The following is an 18,830-nucleotide window of genomic DNA, read 5'->3' as shown; positions in this document are numbered from 1 at the left end:
TTGTGTCTGATGCCTCCTGCCAAGGACTGGCTGACAATCTCATTGCATCATCACCTTTTCCTTCTTCCTTCTTTGTGGATTTATTTTTATTTATTTTATATGTAGGTAGAGATGTTAGCCAGGACAAATAGTTTCACTGCAGAATTCACAAAACCCTTTGCAAGGTACATTTGCACTACACAGGAAAGAAGGGATATTTGCCAGGCTAAATGTCTCCTCCTATCCGCATTGAAATCTTTTCCCTGGTTTACTGATAACTGATTAAGCCAGCAGATCATTTTTGGCACAGGGTGGATTTCTTTTCCCTAAAGATTCATGCATTGTCCTAGAACCAAACATTTCATTCTCAGCTTAATTTGATTTATGGGCACACAATTTATACAAGACATTGGGAGATGAGATGAATTGGGTTGGGAAGATGCTATGATTCAGAGTACAGAGACAGAAATGTCTTCCAAAATTAGTATTAATACTAATGACTAGCTTCTGTATAGCACTTTAAGGTCTGCAAAATGCATAGCAAATATTATTTTATCCTCACAATGACCCTGGGAGGTAGGAGTTACTATTGTGCTTAAACTGAGGCAGACAGATATTAAGTAACTTATCTACCATCACACAATAAATGTCTGAGGTGGGATTTGAATTCAAATCTTCCAGATTTCTAGTCCATTGAATCACCTACTTGCTAAAATGGACTACCCTCACAATTAATGTTAGTTAGAGGGAGATACATTATCTTCCAAAAACTTCTTTTGGAACATACCTAAGATGCTTCTTCATAAGTCAGATAGAAGGGGAAAAAGGTTTTTAGATGACTAATCAGTAGTGTGGTATGGAAAATGTAACTTTAGTGGCCTTGAGCTAGTCGAGGCCTCATCTGTAAATTTCTTCATCTGTAACATGGGGATTGGCACAGCTAGGCAGTGCGGTGGATAGAGTGCCAGGTTTGTAGTCAAGAAGATTCATCTTCCTGAGTGCAAACATGGGCTCAGACACTTAGTAGCTGTGTGACCCTGGGCAAGTCACTTAGCCCTTTTTGCCTCAGTTTCCTCATCGGTAAAATGAGCTGGAGAAGGAAATGGCAACCCACTCCAGTATCTATACCAAGAAAACTCCAAATGAGGTCACAAAGAGTTGACTGGAAAATGACTGAACAATAACACGGGGACCGGGCAGGATGACCCTTGGAAGGTACCTTGCAGAAAGTAGGATCTTAGATTCATTCTTCATTTTACGATTCAGGCAAATTTAAAGGCAGTTCATATAATCCTTATATTTTTGATTCTGGAACAAGTAATAAGGTGATAATGATGGGGACAAAATCCCAATTACTCTACATACCTCTACATACCTCTCTATAACCACCTAAATATTTCCCATGGATGTCATGCCGGTTTACAGAGGGGCATACCTATCTGGAAATGATAGATCAGTCTTGCCCAGGTGCCAATGTCATCCTCACCATCCTCATTGTTTAGTCTATTCAAAAGCAATAGTATTATCATTCCACTTCAGAAAGAAGATTATCAAATGGAACAGTGAACTTATTAAAAGGTACCTGTGAGCAAGCTGGGGCTTCAGATCTGAGAACTTTCCTTTGATGACTAAAACACAGCTTAAGGAGTGTATTTGCTAGCCAGGATTTATTTAATTAATTAAAATTAATTTAATTTAAAATTTATTTAATATATTTAATCTTAATTTATTTCATTTAATTAATTTAAGCTTCAGAGTGAAATGTCCTGGGGTAACACTTTTATCCAAGGAATTGAATCAGAAAAACATTCAAGAGTCTTTGGTGGACTTTGATTCAAAGATTGCAAGGGATGTGACTGTATCAGAAAGGAGTCTTCCTTTCTCCTCATCTTAAAGGAAGGAGCACAATGAAATCTAAAGGCAAGAAGTGAGCAAGATGAGATGAATGATACTGGAAAGATGCTGTGATTCAGAGTACAGGGACAAAAATGTCTTCCAAAATTAATAATAATAGTAATAGTAGTAATAACTAGCATTTATATAGCACTTTAAGGTTTGCAAAGTGCATAGCAAATATTATTTTATCCTAACCAGAGTAGACTAGCCATGACAGAATGAAGGAACCCCAGCAACTCCATTCTGGGATGCTGTCCAGGGTCCCCACAACTATGGTTGCTGGAGCTGCCTGGTGTGAGAGAAAAAGACAAAATCTGAATTGAGTCAGACAAAGCACATGGAGCTGATATAGAGTGGCTATAACTGTCTCTGTTGCCTAGAACAAAAGTGGGAACTCTCTTGCTTTCTTATCCTTTACAAAGTGAATTCAGACTGTCCTGAATGTAGAATAAATTGGCAGTTTCTAGTGGGAGGAGATGTGTGAGAAAGGAATAAGGCAACTTCTCTTCTGGTTTCTCTGCAGAGAGATTTAAAAGAATCCCATCCCCATGGAAGGGCAGAGTTTTGGCATTGACTAATATAATAGCCATGAGGATATCTGAAAGGAGGAGTCAGAGAGATAGGGGCTAGAGAGAGAGAGGAGAGAGTTTTTTCTAGCCAATCACCTTATATCTCTCCACCCGACCCTGCCATTGGTACTCTAACATCTCTCTATGGACTGTATGCTGTGGGAGAGTATCCTCTCCCTCAGGTTGAGTCAACTGCTGCTATCAATCAACATAAGCATGTGGATGGACCCTCATTTCAGATCATCCCAGGGTTGCTTGGTCGATAGCACCAATATCTGATTATATGGAAAGACACTTTTCTTATGCAAAATATAAACGCAATGGGGCATTTGCAGAGAGTGCCTTTGTCAATAATGGATGCCTTGGGCATGGCTTTGGTTTGCCTCTTGGTCCATGGGATCTAGGGTTTGTATAAACTGAGTAGCACAGACTCTGATTAGTTGAAGATCCTTGCAATCCCCAGAGAGTGGCTGAGTGAAACCCTTGCAAGAGATGTGAGATCCAGTAAATGATGGGGCAGCTGGAGATGAAGCCAAGGGATAAAGAAAATGAGACAGAAGCAGAGGGAGGAAAGAAAAAAGGCACCTAGAACTGAGGGGACTTTGCCTTGACTTTCATTTTACTCCTGCCAACAAAGGTAGAAACTTTTGGATAGCAAGGCTTTGCTACTTATGTATGGCAAGTAATGGCTGCAGCACCCCAGGGCTTCAGCACCCTCATCCTGAGAGTTAACACCATCTCAAGCATTCAAATTTCAGAATTCATGTTCTAGAAAAGTCACTCACATCCTTACTGTTTTCTAACCTGGAGTTCAGTGCTGATGGGGCAGCTGGGATTTGTGGACTCACATACCCCTAGGACTGGGAAATGGGTGATGGAATGACTGCCCATTATTTATTTTATTGTTATTTATCTTTTTTCCATCTCCTTGGAAGGAGCAGCTTGGTGGGGTGGATAGAAAAGTGGCCGTGGACCCAGAAAGACCAAGGTTCAAGACACATACTGGCTGCATGACCTTGAGTTGGTTAAGCTCTCAGTGCCTTAGGCAGCACTTACGTTTCAGAGAAGGCGCTGACCTCTATTGGTAGAGGGAGTTTCTTCATTTAAGACTTCCTTGTAGCAATGAAATCACAGGTTCAACCTCAAAGAGATTGAAGGAAAGGACCCATGTGTTTAAAAATATAATATTTTGTAGTTTTTTTGTTGTAGCAATGAACTGGAAATTAAAGGAGTACTCATCAATTTGGGAAAGACTGAACTACGTATATATGTATACACACACGCTATATATGAATACATTGGAATGCTATTGTGCTGTTAGAAGTGATGAAATGAATGGTTTTAGAGAAACCTGAGAAGGCTTATATGAAATGATGAAGAGTGAGGTGAGCAGAACCAGGACAACAGTTTCTACAGAGGCAGAAATATTGTGACATTGAACAACTTTTGAAAGATTTAGAAGCTCTGATCAGCATAATGACCAGCCATGATTCCAGAGACTAATGGTGAGGCACTCTATCCACCTCCTGATGGTGTGGTGAGGGACTCACAATGCAAAGGAAATATTTTTAAGACCCCAAAAAATAATCTATATAATGACAACAGCCTTGTGGAGACAAACAGCTATGAAAGAGTTAGGACCTTTGATTAATGCGTGAACAACCACCAATTCCAGAGGACTTGAGATGAAGTATGCTACCTATCTCCTGAGAACTATATGATGGACTCAAAGTATAGAATGAGACACACATGGCTTGGTTTGATTTTGTTTTTTGGACATAGCCAATGTGGGGATTTGTTTTGTAAAATTATTCATATATGTCACAAAGGTTTTGTTTTATATTTGCTTTTACAATGGTTATGTATGAGGAAGGTAGAAGGAAGAGAAAATATGCCTGTAATTAAAAAAAAAGAAATTAAATTAAAAAAAGAAATCACAGGTGCACTTCACATTACTGTCTGTGTCCTCAGTAAATGTCATTTTGCCTAACTATAATGCCATGTGTTTAATTCTAGTTAGGTTGAAAAAAAATTCCATGAAAAATGAGGACTTGTGAAAAGATAAAGGACTCAAGTTTTGGAAACCTGAATATAGCGATGGCCCCATATCTATATTTACCTAAAGATAGGTATAGATAAAACATCTCTTTGTTTTATTAGTCTGGCTAAGTCTGGAGAGGCTCATCTGTGTGAGTGATAAATTGTGTGTAGATAAATCCATACAAAGCCAGTCACAGTAACTGATGAATACTACCTTTTAAGGTGTAGAGGGGTCGTGATATGCATTGAGAGATAAAGCAAACCAGTGAAATCGCAGATCTTGAAACGTTTGCCATTAATGTTTATTGGAAAAGAGTCATCACATTGAACATAGTTAAATGCCTTGAGTCCAAGATATGCATCGACAACTGCTTCCCCTTTGGCCTCAGTATGCCTTCTTCCAGGAGGCAGCTTTTAGAGAACATGAACTCAAGGTTGAATTTGAGCATGACCTGAAAGAGAGGATGGAAATGCTATCATTAATTCTGCAAAGGCAGCCTTCCTGGGATGCACTGCACATTTTGCTTTTCTACTACAAACACCCTAATATGTCTCTTGACAGCTGTCATCTAGTTTCTAGGATTGGGAAACGTTCAACCATAGACTCGATGAATAACGGGAAGGTGAAGGCTTCCAGATAGAATTTGAAACATTGACTTTGAAGTTCTCTGTTTGTTCCTGGGATAAGAACACATTGGATATTGAGTGTTTGAATTCCTTAGCCAACTGTGCCATTCTTGCCTTCACTTTTGGGGTAGAGGATTGGCTGCTTATCAAATTTAGAAAAGTAAGAAATACTTTCTAGGATTTCCTTGTCTTGAACTTCATCCTTCGGATGCTATGTTTGTACCGACTGAATGAAATGGACATGTGTGTCTTTGCAGTGCCCAGCATAGTGCCTGGCACATAGTAGGTGTTTGGTCAATGCTTATTGATTGATTTAGTCATTGATTGATTGACTGATGGTACCCCTTATCTAGGGAATCGGATATAATCTAGACTACAGAATCATCAAGTTTATCTTTCATTACTGCATTCAGGGCTTTGCTTTTTAGATATCTGATATGGTAAGTGTGGGAGAGGCATAAAAAGCAGAGATTAGAGTCAGAGAACCTGGGTTCAAAATCTATCTTTGAGGCTTACTACCTGAGTGACCTTGGGCAAGTGACCTCATCTCACTGGGGCTCATGTTCTTTATCAGTAAAATGAGAGCATTGGATCAGATTACTTCTGAGGCCCTTTCTAGCTATAGATCTCTGATTTATTGGTGCTGTGACTTAAAAAAGCTACTAATGGTAAGTTTTGTTCAATCATTTTAGTTGTAGCCAATTCACCATGACCCCAGTGGGGGTTTTCTTGGCAAAGATACTGGAGTGGTTTGCCACTTCCTTCTCAAGCTCGTTTTCTCGCTGAGGAAGCTGAGGCAAATAGGGTTAAATGACTTGCCCAGGGTCACACAGCTCTTAAGTGTGTCTGAGGCTAGATTTGAACTCAGGAAGATGAGTCTCCCTGATTCAAGCCCAGCACTTCATCCACAATGCCACCTAGCTACCCATTAATGGTAACACCTAATGTATAAAAAAAAAAAAAGTCTTGGTTATAGTGAAGAAATGTTTTCATCTGCTTTCCAGCCTGAGCAGCCAGGAGACATAAAGGGTAGAGAGCTAGCCTTAGAGTCCATAAGACTTGCTTGGGATGAAGTCTTGCTCCAATATGGACTTGCTGTGTGGCCCTGGGTCAATCATTTGTCCTCTCAGTGTCCTGGACAACTCTAACATGATAAATTGCCGGGCAACTGGTGACCTGGATTAGTGGAGGCAGTTTTCTTACTGGGAGCTCCTTATATTGATCAAATTATTAAAAAAAAGTATTTTTTTTCCTAGCCTATCCTGTAAGAGACTTGATGCCCATGAGAAACTCTTCCCATCACCTAGAACCCATCAGATTATGCAGAGATTCTTTGGCTCTACCACTGTAGTCCAGCACCCCTCCCCCATTACCTAGAACCCATCAGATTGTGCAGGAATTCTCTGGCTCCACCATTTTAGTCTAGCACCCCTCCCCCCATCTCCTAGATCAGTAGTGGCAAACCAGAGGCAGCACTCCCCAGTGGAGCACAACCCGGATTAAAATTTAATTGGGAAATATTTAAGAAAATAAACAAAAATACCATAAAACATAGATATTACATTTTAAAAGTTAAATCAATATACTGCCCCCAGGGATCCTTATTTACCCTTTAGTGGTCCACAGTTCCTATGTGAGTTTGATATCACTGACCTGGATTGTGGCAAAGCCTCCTAATCTGTCTCCCTGCCTCAAATCTCTCCCCCTACTCTGGATCCTCCTATGGCACTGCCGCCCATTAACTGAAGATTGGACCATGTCCCTCCCTGGCTCAGTCAACTCCATGGGCTTCCTAGTTCCTCTCAGATAAAATATAAATTTGTCTGTTTACCTTTTAAAGCCTTTCACAACCTGGTTCCAACCTATGCTTCCTGCCTCCTTGTAAATCACCCTTCGCGCTCCTCATATGTGAGGCTCCATCTTCTTTCTGCCTGCCCTCCCTTGACTAGAATGCATGCCCTCTTTACCTCTACCCCCGGATCACTCTCTTCCTTGAATATGCAGCTCCCTCACCATCTTCTTCATGAAGCCTTTCCTGATCCCCTCCCCCAAATGTTTCTGCCCTCCCTCCCAAACGACCTTTTATGAGCTACTGTATATGGATTTGTATTAACTTTATGCTGTATGTATTTATTTGCATAGGTCCTTGTTTTCTTTTCTATTAGAATTTAAGCTCTTTGCCAGTAGGGATTTTTTCTTTCTTTTTCCTTGGATTTTTATTCCTTATCACAGTGCACCATAAATACTTGTTTATTGCCTAATTGACTCACCTTCCATGTGTAAAAGTCTTGCAAGAACTTACGGTGCTATCTGAGTATAAACTATTATGTATTAAAGTACTATTCATTCCAAATTTGGGCACATTATAGGTTACTCTTGTTTTTGTGGACTGGTTTGAGAGCCTAATCAAAATTAAGAATGGAAGAAAATGATACCAACTTCTAGACAACCAACTTCCTTGCAAACATTAGGAATATTCTTATTGATTCCCTCACTCATGATGGCAACTGTACTCAATCTGTTCGTCAATCAGGAAGCTTTCCCATCGCACCTGTAGCCTCAATACACATAACACGTAGAGCAGAGCACCTAGGTTCCTGCTTCCCCAAGAAGACCGAGTTCCCCCCTTGTCAAAAATTTTCAACATCATCATTGTTTCTCTCCTCCTATTCTTTTTTTTCTTTTCTTCTTTTTTCTTTTGGTCACAAGAGAAGTATCCTGACTCTTCACTGGGGTTAATCTCTATCTCTGTTCTGGATTCCCACGACTTCCTGACTTTTGCTATAATCGTTCCTTCTGTCTCATGCATTTCAGCGTCTCAAACTCAAAGTTTCCCATACCAGGCTTATTATCTTATTGTCCAAATCTGCTTCTTCTTTTGATATACTCATTCCTGGCACTGGTCCCATCGCCTACATAGTCTCCCAGGTTTGAAACCTTCATGCCATCCTTGCCTCTTTACTCTGTCTTCAGCAGTTCCCTGCTTGCAAAAATCATCAGCTCTTTCCAGCTCTAAAAAACTCTTCTTTGATGCTTTTGGCCTGTCTAGGCGCTGTTCCATCTCTTTCCAAACTTCCAAGCCTTAACTGTTTGCTGCCACTTTCGCCTTACCGGTGCATCCTCAGTGGCTGGCCTTCTGGCTTCCAACACTTAGACTATGGTGATAAACTTCCTAATTGGTACTACGGCCCTGCAGTAGATCCCTCCCATCTCCTATCCATAGCCAAAGGTATATTGCTATAAATACCAGTCTTACCATGTTTTTGTCATTGTTTGTCCTTTTTTGAGGAGGACCCATGACATCAAGGGTGAATTGGATTTAAGTGAGGCAGCTATGTTATAACTAAGTGGTGCAGTAGGTAAGAGTATTAGACTTGGAATCAGGAAAGTTCTGAGTTTGAAGCTGGCCTCAGCCACTTCTAGCTATGTGACCCTGGGCAAGCTGCTTAACTTGTTTGCCTCAGTTTCTTCATCCTTAGAATTGACTCCCTACTGACGTGTGCTCCTAGAATCCTTGGCTTCCTTCAAAGCTTAGCTCTAATACTACCTCATATGTCACACCTTTCCTGATCCTCCCAGATCTAGAACCACCCCTGTTATCACGAAATTATCCGGCATTTTGGCAAATCTGTTGTATTCTATTTTGGTCGTTGTTCAGTTGTTTCAGTTGTGGCTGATTCTCTGTGACCCCATTTGGGATTTTCTTGGCAAAAAATACTGGAGTGGTTTGTCATTTCCTTCTCCATTTCACTTTACAGATGAGGAAACTGAGGCAAATAGGGTGAAGTGACTTGCCCCAATAGTGTGGAACTCAATTAGAAATGGGGCCACTCGTCAAATCTAAGGATCCCTGTGGGCTGAATTTCAGCCTAGAAAACCACATACTAACATTCCCTATGTCCTATTGTAGTTCATTTATTTCATTAAATATTTTCAAATTACATTTAATCTGGTTCAAGCCAGGCTGCATGTGGCCCAGAGGCGCCATGTTTGACTTTTCTGATCAGCTCAGTCTCTCAGGGGTGAGACCTTGGTGTGAGCCCTGCTTGCCCCTTCCTTCTATCTCACCTCTAATGTTTAATCACTAAAATCTGCCAACTCTCTCTCTGCAGCATCACTCATATCCATCCCTTTTTTGTTATTGCTGCAACTTATAGCCTTCTCCCCACCACAGACCCGCATTATTTCTTGTTAGGACTATCGCTGTGCAGCTAGGTGGTGAAGTGGATAGAGCACCAGGCCTGGAGTCAGGAAGATCTGAGTTCAAATCCATCCTCAGAACGCATTCGCTTTATGGCCCTGGGAATATCACTTAACCTCTGTTCACTTCAGTTCCTCATCTGTAAAATGGGGACACGCTGGAGAAGGGAATGGCAAACCACTCTAGTATCTTTGCCAAGAAAACCCCATGGGCAAAGTCCATGGAGTCACATAGAGTTGGGTATGGCTGAATGGCTGTACAACAACCAAAAGGCTCATTGCTCTAGTGCAATGGTAGCCTCAGCCGCCCACCTCGCTTCTCTCTCTGCTATAATCCTAGGCATCATTGACAGAATAATAATGCTTTAGCATTGATCCCACCATGTCGCTGCTCTGAGCAAAAATGCCTTTCCTTGGCTCTCTCTTCCCTCTCAAGTTCAGACTCCTCGACCTGCCGTTCAAAGTCCTTCATAATCTATTATCCTGTCTTTCCAGGGCTGTCTTATCCTACTCTGTAGCTAGACTGGATACTTTCCTCCTTGTACACGCCACACTTTTCTTTGAGGCAATCCGGGTTAAATGACTTTCCCAGGGTCACGCGGCTACTAATGCGAGAAGAGGGATTTCAACCCAGTTTTCCTCCTCCAAGCCCCGAAGTCTATCTCCTGTGCCATTTTCCTTCTCTTTGATAGAATGTTCTAACAGAAGTGGAGTTCTGTTACTCCATTGTAGAGTAACTTGGGACTTACCTCATTGTTCTCCGTTTGACTTATTTTTGATCAGAAGGAGGAGATGCTGCTGCAGGTGGCACTGGGATGAAGTAATACCCTGGCCATGGATATCTGGGGTAGCCGAAAGGTGGGTAGGGTGGGTAGGCGCCAAACGGGTACCAGTAACGATTCCCATAAAACCCTGCAAACTGTTCATCGCTTTCACTCTCCAGCTGCGACAAAGAAGTAAGATAGAGCTTCATTATTTAAAGTGTGGAGGTACAATAAATAGCTATTTAACAGAAGGATGCATGATGTAAACCAGCTGGTCTTGAAACCAAGAAGACCTGGGTTCAAGTCTTCGTATGTACGGGCTGTGTGACCTTGGGGGAGTCACTTCTTAGGCTCCCAGGCAACTCTTTAAGACAATACGGTGCTTAGAAAGTGACAGCCTAGATTGCTACATCTTTTATCACCTGGGACTTCCCTATAAAAATGAAAGCCAAGGTGAGTTGCCCTCTCAATAAACATTTATTGTTGTTGTTGTTTCAGTCGTGTCTGACTCTGTGGCCCCATTTGGGATTTTCTTGGCAGAGATACCAGAGTGGTTTGTCATTTCCTTCTCCAGCTCATTTTACAGATGAACGGAAGCAAACAAAGTTAAGTGACTTGCCCAGGGTCACACAGCTAGTTAGTGTCCGACGTTAGATCTGAACTCCAGAATATGAGTCTTCCTGACTCCAGGCCTAACACTATCTACTGAAGCGCCACCTAGCTGCAACGTTTATTAAGTGCTTGCTATACACCAGACCCGTATCCCATTGTGGAGTGGAAGAGAGGGCCTGAATTCAAACCCTGCCTCTCTCTTCTGTACTTTCTACCTAAGTACCCTTGGACAAGTCACTTAACTTCCCTGGGCCTCAGTTTCCTTACTGAGGTTGCAACATTTCTCTTACATTCTCTTTTCTCCACTCATGTAACTGCCACCCTGATACAGCCCCTCATCGCCTCTCATCTGGACTACCGCAATAATCTCCTGTCCCCAAGTCTCTCCTCATCACAGTCTACCCTGCCCTCAGCTGCCAAAGTGATTTTTCCAAAACCTAGCTCCTCCCCGCCCCCCAAAGCTCCAGGGGCTCTCTGTTTCCTCCAGCATCTAATGTAAATTCTTTGGGATTTAAAGCTGCTCACAATCTGTGCCCTTCCTGCCTTTCCAGTCATCTTCTGCTTTCCTCCTCTCCTTTCGATCTAGCCACACTGGCCTCCTTGGAGTTCCATGGACAGGTCACTCCATCTCTGTCCTCCATATTTTGCTGGACTGTCCTTCGTGCCCAGGCTGCCCAGCCCCTTCCCGTCTGCCTCTCCTTGACTCTCCTCAGGACTCAGCTCAAACCCCTCTCCTCTGGGATCACCTTCTGTCTCCTCTGTAGGTATCTTCTATGTATTTCTTTATTTACATGGTGTCTCCCTCATTCTAATGGACGCTCTTTGTTTTTGCCTTTCCTTGTCCCCGGGGCTTATGACAGTACCTGGCACATAGTAGGCACTTAAGATTAAGTCAGCTGGGTGGCATAGTGTGTAGAGCACTGGGCTTGGAATCAAGAACTTGTTATTTAATCATGTCCAATTCTCCATGGCCCCATGGTCACGGAGTCAGGAACATGTGAGTTCAAATCCAACCTTAGATACTTTCTAGTTGTGTGGCCCTGGGCAAGTCACTGAACCTCTGCCTCAGTTTCCTCAACTGTAAAATGGGGATAATAATAGCATCTACCTCCCAGGGTTGTTTTCAGGATCAAATAAGATAATACTTGTAAAATGCTTAACAGATAGTAGGCACTTAACCAATGCTGTCCCCACCTCCTTTTTGATTGACCTTCCAACTCTAGTTTAAATTTCTGATCCTATTTCTAAGTTTATCGGGACAATTATTTGCTTAGAGGAGGTCAGGGTACAAAGTCACTTCCAGCTGATCGTGGCCCATGTGGGCTATCTGAAGCATCTCAATCAGTAGATAATTTCGTCCATAAAATAGAGCTGGGGCAGACTAGACAGGGTCATCTCATCCAGTCGCATTCAAGCAGGACTTTCCTCACCTCGTTGGCACTTGGACTTGTTTATATTCTATTTATCTGCCTGTTCCTCAAACCCACTACTTTGACTTTTGTCAGGCTTCACCAGAGAGATTTCTTTCAGATGCCAAGTCTTCTGCCAAAATAATAATAATGATAATTATAATAAATCTTTTGTAGAAACTGATCTTGCCATTGGGACAAAAATAAGTTGTTGGTCTTTTGGTCTACTTAGCCACTGTTGAAATAAACAGAACCTTAGGGCCTCCCAATCCCCAACTCCTTAGCGACTCTTTTCTCAAGGGCATAGAACCAGACCTGGAAAGGACTTTGGAAATCATTTAGAACAGCTCCCTCAATTAATAAGTGAAGAAACAGAGGCCTTGAGGGGATAGGTGACTCACCTAAGGCCACTTGGCTAGCAAATGTAAGCATCGGTACTTGAACCCAGATCTCGACTCCCTTTATCTGCTTTCAGAGCAGACGCTTGAACTGTGCTGAGCAAAGGAGGGCACTGACCACTGAGGTGGATTAGCCTAGTCATAACATCATATTTGGGTAGTGTTTCATCCAAATCCAACCAGATAATTACTCAAGCTAGCCATCATTTTCATTCAGAACCGGTTTGGACAATACATAACTATATGTCTCTGATTTCCACTTATGTAAAGAGAAAAGCTCTGCAGTCAGAAACAGTTTCCTAAAGTGCTGATGTCTGAAACTCCTTCAATATAATTTGAGGTTTAAGATAGACACGCATAATGATTTTTAAAGCTGGCACATGCTGGGATATTTACGGACAATTTATGTGGGGCAGCAAACTTGGGAGAAACCACACACTTCTCAGTGGATTGTATTTGAAGTCAGACAACCTGGGTTAGAATTGCAATTTCACAATTTGCAGCCTGTCTGACCTGGGGCATAATATGTGGCCTCTTTGGGGCTCAGTTTCCTCATGTGTAAAATGAAGAGATTCAGCTCAGTCATCATTAAGATCCCTTCCAACGTAAGCAATATGGTCCTATGACCTGGAGACTAAAACCAGGGCCAGTGCATACTTTGACAAGTTCAGGCGGGCATTCCATTTTTCTTGATGCTGTTACAACATGGCTTCCATGCAAACTTCCTGACTACTATTTCTTTTTTTTAGCATTGCCAGGAAGCATATCGATTTATGTTCAGTGCCAAAGCATTGATTATTTGAAGTTTAGCTCTGTTTTGATTTCCTTGTCTAGTTAACCATGATTAACCATAAAATAGGACCGGTAAGGGGCGCCATGGCACACAGACGCCAGCCTGAAGTCAGGAAGACTCATCTTTGTGAGTTCAAACCTGGCCTCAGACACTGACTAGCTGTGTGACCCTAGGCAAGTCACTTTACCCAATTTGCCTCAGTTTCTTCATCTGTCAAATGAGCTGGAGGAGGAAATGTCAAACCACGCCAGTATCTTTGCCAAGAAAAATCCCCAAAGGGGTCACAAGTTAAACACGACTAAAAAGACTGAACAACAGCAACAAAAACAAACATAAAATGGCCTTTTTTGCTTATCTTCCTTGGCTTAATTTAAAATTAATTATCTCATTATTTTCCAAACTCCCTGCTGATTGCTTCTTACATTAGAGAACTGCCACATAATGAGAAGATGGGACTCATTGGAAAAGACCCCGAGGTTGGGAAAGATTGAAGGCAAAAGGAAAAGGGGATGGCAGAGGATGAGATGGACGGAGGGTGTCATGGAAACAACGAATGAGAGTTTGGACAGACTTCAGGAGACAAGGGAGGACAGAAGGGCCTGGCGTGCCGTGGTCCATGGGGTCATGAAGAGTCAGACATGACTGAATGCCAAACAACAAAAACAATTTTCAGAAAAGGAAGCCCGCTAAGCGTATTTCTTTCTACGGCATTTTCAGATGATTTCACAGAGGCAATATGGCAAGAGGAAGAGGAACTCACACTTTGCTTTTCCCGTTCCTGGTCCTGAGCAGCCTAAAATACAAGCCAGTAGAAATCTGTCAGATGCAAGCATGCATGTGGACACACACACACGTACCCACACACACACCAAAAAGAAATGACTGAGGAGGAGATGACATAGAGAATAGAGGCAGGTGTGGCACAGAGAAAAGAAAGCTGCATTTGAAGACAGAGGACCCGGGCTCACTTCCTGTGTGACCCTGAGCAAGTCACTTGACTGCAGAGGGCCTCAGCTTCCTCATCTGTAAAATGAGGAGGTTGGATTAAGTGAACGTCTGGACATGGGGCCGCTAGGTGGCGCAGTGGATAGAACGCCGGCCCTGGAGTCAGGATGACCTGAGTTCAAATACAGCCTCAGACACATGATACGCTCTAGCTGTGTGACCCTGGGCAAGTCACCTAACCCCAATTGCCTCACCAAAAAAACAAACAAACAAGAAAAAAAAAAACCATCTGGGCAACAACAACAAAGGCCCCTTCTAGCCTGAGATCTATAAGTCTGTGACTATCAACAGCATGACTGTCTTACTGCTTCTCAGGATCTGCCATGATGTATTGTTGTTGTTGTTCAGTCATTTCAGCCCTGTCTGACTCTCCGTGACCCCATTTGGGGTTTTCTTGACAAAGATACTGGAGTGTTTTGCCATTTCCTTCTCCAGCTCATTTTACAGATGAGGAAACTGAGGCAAACATGGTTAAGTGACTTGCCTAAGGTCATACAGCTAAGAAGTGTCTGAGGATGAATTTGCATTCAGGTCTTCCTGACTCCAGGCCCCATGTGCTATCCACTGCAGCGCCCCCTAGCTGCCTCTGGCACAACGCTCATTGTCTTGACCCTTCATCCAGGCTATGAATGCCCCGACTCTGAGCTCTCCCGATGGACAGGTTAGATGGTCAGAATCATGAGATTTCTATGTAACTTAACCTTTCACTTAAGAGATAAAAAGCTGAACCCAAGAGGAAGGTGAGCTTCCCAGCCATGGCACTAATGGACCCCATCCATCCTGAAGACGCTATTGCTCATTTCCTATTTAAAAACCAGAAGACCAGTGAGGAGAAGGAAAGAGGCCAAAGTCTAATAGAAGGAGGGAAGCAAGAGCTCTTGAATACAAAAACCGAGCTTACCAGGGAGCCCAGAGTTATGGCGATGACAGCTACAATGAGGAGGGCTTTCATGATCCTCTGCAGTGTGCGTCCTGGCGGCAAGAAGTGCAACATCGTGACCAACACATAGCATTGCTAAGGCATCTTCAGGAGACACAACTAGTGACTTTAGGGGGATCGCTTTATCTCTGGGCCTCAGAACAGGGAGGGCATTGACTTAGAAGGTCCCTAAGGTCCCTCCCAGGTCTGACAGTTTATGACTCTGTGACACCGCCACTATTCAACCTATAATTTATGTATCATAGCTTGATTTGCCTGAATCCCTTAGCAAACTGTAGAAAACTTTCCACACCTTTGTTCTGAAGTGCTGAGGTTAACTTTCCATACCAAAGTTATGGTATGGAATATAATAAGAATAACAATAAGTTTATATTATATATTACCAAAATATAGCATAAACAATATGGTATAATTATAGAATATAAATAAGGTTATGAAAGAAGATTATAATTATATTATAAATAATAAATATAATATATAACATAAATAATAAGTAACACTATAATTATATAATATATAATCTTATACATAAATAATATTGTAAATATGATATAAACAACCAATGCTATTATATTAATATTATATAAATATATAATATAAATAACATACCATATGTTATATATTTGGTGTGATATATGATTATGTAATATATAAGTAATGTTGTAAATTATATTATAATATATTATAAATAATGCATGCTATTATGATGATTATTATACTGGCATTTTTATAACGTTTTAAGATTTGCAAAGCACTTTATGAATATTATCTTATTTCATTCTCAAAATCATCCTGGGAGGTAAGTGCTATTATTACCCCCATTTTATAGTGGAGTAAAGTAAGATAGACAGAGGTTAAATGACTTGTCCAGGGTCACCCAGCTGGTGTCTGAGGCTGAATTTGAACTCGGAGCTTCTTGACTCCCAGTCCAGCGCTCTATCCACAGTGCTACCTGACCGCCATGATTCCACGATGGCAGATATAGCATGTTGCCTTCAGCCAATGGAGACAGAGGAGGAGGGACCTTGACAGGGTGGAGGACCTGAGGCAGAAGGGGATTGGCCCTAATGGGACAACTTTTCTTTGTTCTCTTTTATTGTGATTTCTCATTTTAATGGGGACACATCTTGTCTTCCTTACTAGATTATAAGCTCCATGAAGACAGGGGCTATGCCTTTCTCTTCTTTGAAATCTTCAAAGCTACCAGCCTAGATACAGTAGGATTTCACTAGCTGCTTGTTGAATTGAATCGAACTCCAGGTTAGAGAACATTTAGCAAAATAGTGTTCTGGTAAGTAAGGAGAATCTTAATGAAATGCGACCTTCAATTAACTATTTTTTTTCTGCTTTAAGAGATATAGCAATGACTCAACAAACATCTACACGCTCAGACTATGTTCAAGGAAGAATGAAACAATCTCTGCTAACAACTTGCTTACCTTCTAGTAGGGAAGTCAATAAAAATCGTATGAAATACATGCGATAAAAATTTTAAGTTAATTATACAGACACAAATATACGCACAGGGGAATATAGACAGTACAGTGGCTAGAGCACCAGGCTTGGAATCTGGGAGATTCACCTTCCTGAGCCAAATCTGGCCTCAGACACTTACTAGCTGTGTGACCCTGGGCAAGTCACTTAACCTTGTTTGCCTTAGTTTTCTCATGGGTAAAAATGAACTGGAGAAGAAAATGGCAAACCACATCTTTGCCAAAAAAACAAAAAATGAAAAACAAACCCAAGTGGGGTCACGGAGAATTGGACATAGCTGAAAATGACTGAGCAACAACACAGAGACACAATACTCTGTTAATTAAAGATCGTATGGGTATCAGGAAGGGCTTCAGATGGCATTTGAGCTGTATCTGAAAGGAAGGAAAGACTCTAAGAGGTGCAAGTAGGGAAGGAGTTTAGTTACAGGCATCGGCGATGACCAGTGAGAGTTATAGCCCCTATCTGAACTCGATCCCTGTCTGGACAGAGCACTGGGCTTGGAATCCAGAATACCTCAGTTCCAGTCCAGCCTCTGACACTTACTAATTGTGTGATCCTGGGCAAGTCACTTAACCACTCTCAGTCTCACTTTCCTCATCTGTAAAATGGGAATAATAATGGCATCTACCTCCCAGGGCTGCTCTGAGGATCAAATAACATGTCATGTAAACTACTTTGCAAACTTTAAAGCATGATATAAATTATGAATATTATTGTAGCCCTAAAGCAGTGCTATAATAATAGTAACAATAATAAAACCACATTTAATTCCCATCTAAATAGAAAGAATATCAGAGTGACTGTTGAGTGGTTTTATTTCTGCTTTCCATTGCCTTCTCCCCCAACCCAGCTAGGAAAGATACTATTCCTGATCTTGGCATCTTGGGCATTCGGATCTTTGGTAAATGATAGATACCAGTATTATTTGTTTCAGTGGAATTTAGTGAGTCAGTTAAGATGATCACGTAAACATATGCTTAGCCTTGGATGGGAATTACATATGTATATAATATATATGCGAATATATCATTATAGCCCTAATTCATTTAAAAACACAGAAATCCTTTCCGGCTTCATCACAAATTCAGTACGGATTCAAGGGCCAATCTCCTAGACCTTACTGTCTATACCAATAGCACTAACGAGTATTGATTGAAGTTCAGAATAAAGAAAAATTACAATATTCTCAAAGAAAGAGGTTAATTATGCTCGCTATACATGTTACCAAAGCCAGAAGGAAGACAGACTAATAATGTACTTCTGACATAGTTTTAACTACCAGATTGAAATTTTAAAAGGGTTTCCTTATCGATATTTTAACTAGAACACCTCATTCCCCAGGTATTCTAATTAATAGAAATTTTAAAAATGAAATACAAATTCTTTTCATTGAGGCCCAACGAAGAACTACTTCATTATTAAAAGCTCTCTTACCTCAGACTTTGGGCTCAGATTCTTCCTTTAGATTCCGGTGTGAGAACAGAGAATAAAGGTGGCCCCACCACCGACAAACATTTTATATATTCAGAAGCAGGATGGAATGAAGCTTGTGGCTTGCGAGCCTCTCCCCTGGGATCCAACATTATCCAGCTGGATCAGGGAATGTCCCAGGGTGTTGAAATTAGGGATCAATCTGGTATTCCCCTTTTCATAGAAACCGTATTAAGGGGACTAGTGAGTAGTTTAACTTCCGCTTCCCAACCCATTTGGGAAAGATATTAATCCTGATCATGGGATCTCGGGCATTAGCATCTTAATACTTGGTCAATGATAGTGTCAATACCAGCATTATTTGTTTCAGATGATATTTAATGAGTCAGTTAAGATGATCATATAAAACATGTGCTTAGCCTTGGGTAAGAATGCCATATCCTTTGGGGTAATGCCCATTGGGTAGAGCATCCTTTCAAGGAAATGCAGCATTTTAGCTAAGAGTGATAAGCCAAGAGGTAAAACTTAGTCATGGATGAGACACAGACCTGTCTGATGTTAGTTATTCATGTTGGTTAAACAGCAGAACATTTTATGCAATAAATGACACATTTAGATAGATAGATAGATAGATAGATAGATAGATAGATAGATAGATAGATAGATAGAT

General features: G+C 41.4%; 1 protein-coding gene across 2 annotated transcripts in view; it reads right to left on the bottom strand.

Annotated features, from left to right (window-relative positions):
• Positions 1-4,783: 4,783 nt before the first annotated feature.
• FDCSP (follicular dendritic cell secreted protein) overlaps positions 4,784-18,830 on the bottom strand; it is a 16,210-nt gene continuing 2,163 nt past the window's right edge. For both annotated transcript variants that reach the window (XM_027854451.1, XM_027854450.1), the window contains 4 exons: positions 15,194-15,264; positions 14,048-14,080; positions 10,061-10,254; positions 4,784-4,936 (listed from right to left, as the gene is read on the bottom strand). In XM_027854451.1, the coding sequence (XP_027710252.1) occupies positions 10,081-10,254; positions 14,048-14,080; positions 15,194-15,264 (278 nt within the window). In that variant the 3' untranslated portion in view covers positions 4,784-4,936; positions 10,061-10,080. The remainder of the gene's footprint in view (positions 4,937-10,060; positions 10,255-14,047; positions 14,081-15,193; positions 15,265-18,830) is intronic.

The sequence above is a fragment of the Vombatus ursinus genome, unplaced genomic scaffold, assembly GCF_900497805.2.
Source record: "Vombatus ursinus unplaced genomic scaffold, bare-nosed wombat genome assembly UNPS02010461.1, whole genome shotgun sequence".
Taxonomy (NCBI): domain Eukaryota; kingdom Metazoa; phylum Chordata; class Mammalia; order Diprotodontia; family Vombatidae; genus Vombatus; species Vombatus ursinus.
The sequence above is the reverse complement of the archived record's forward strand: the minus strand, read 5'-3'. Positions and strand labels throughout refer to the sequence as shown.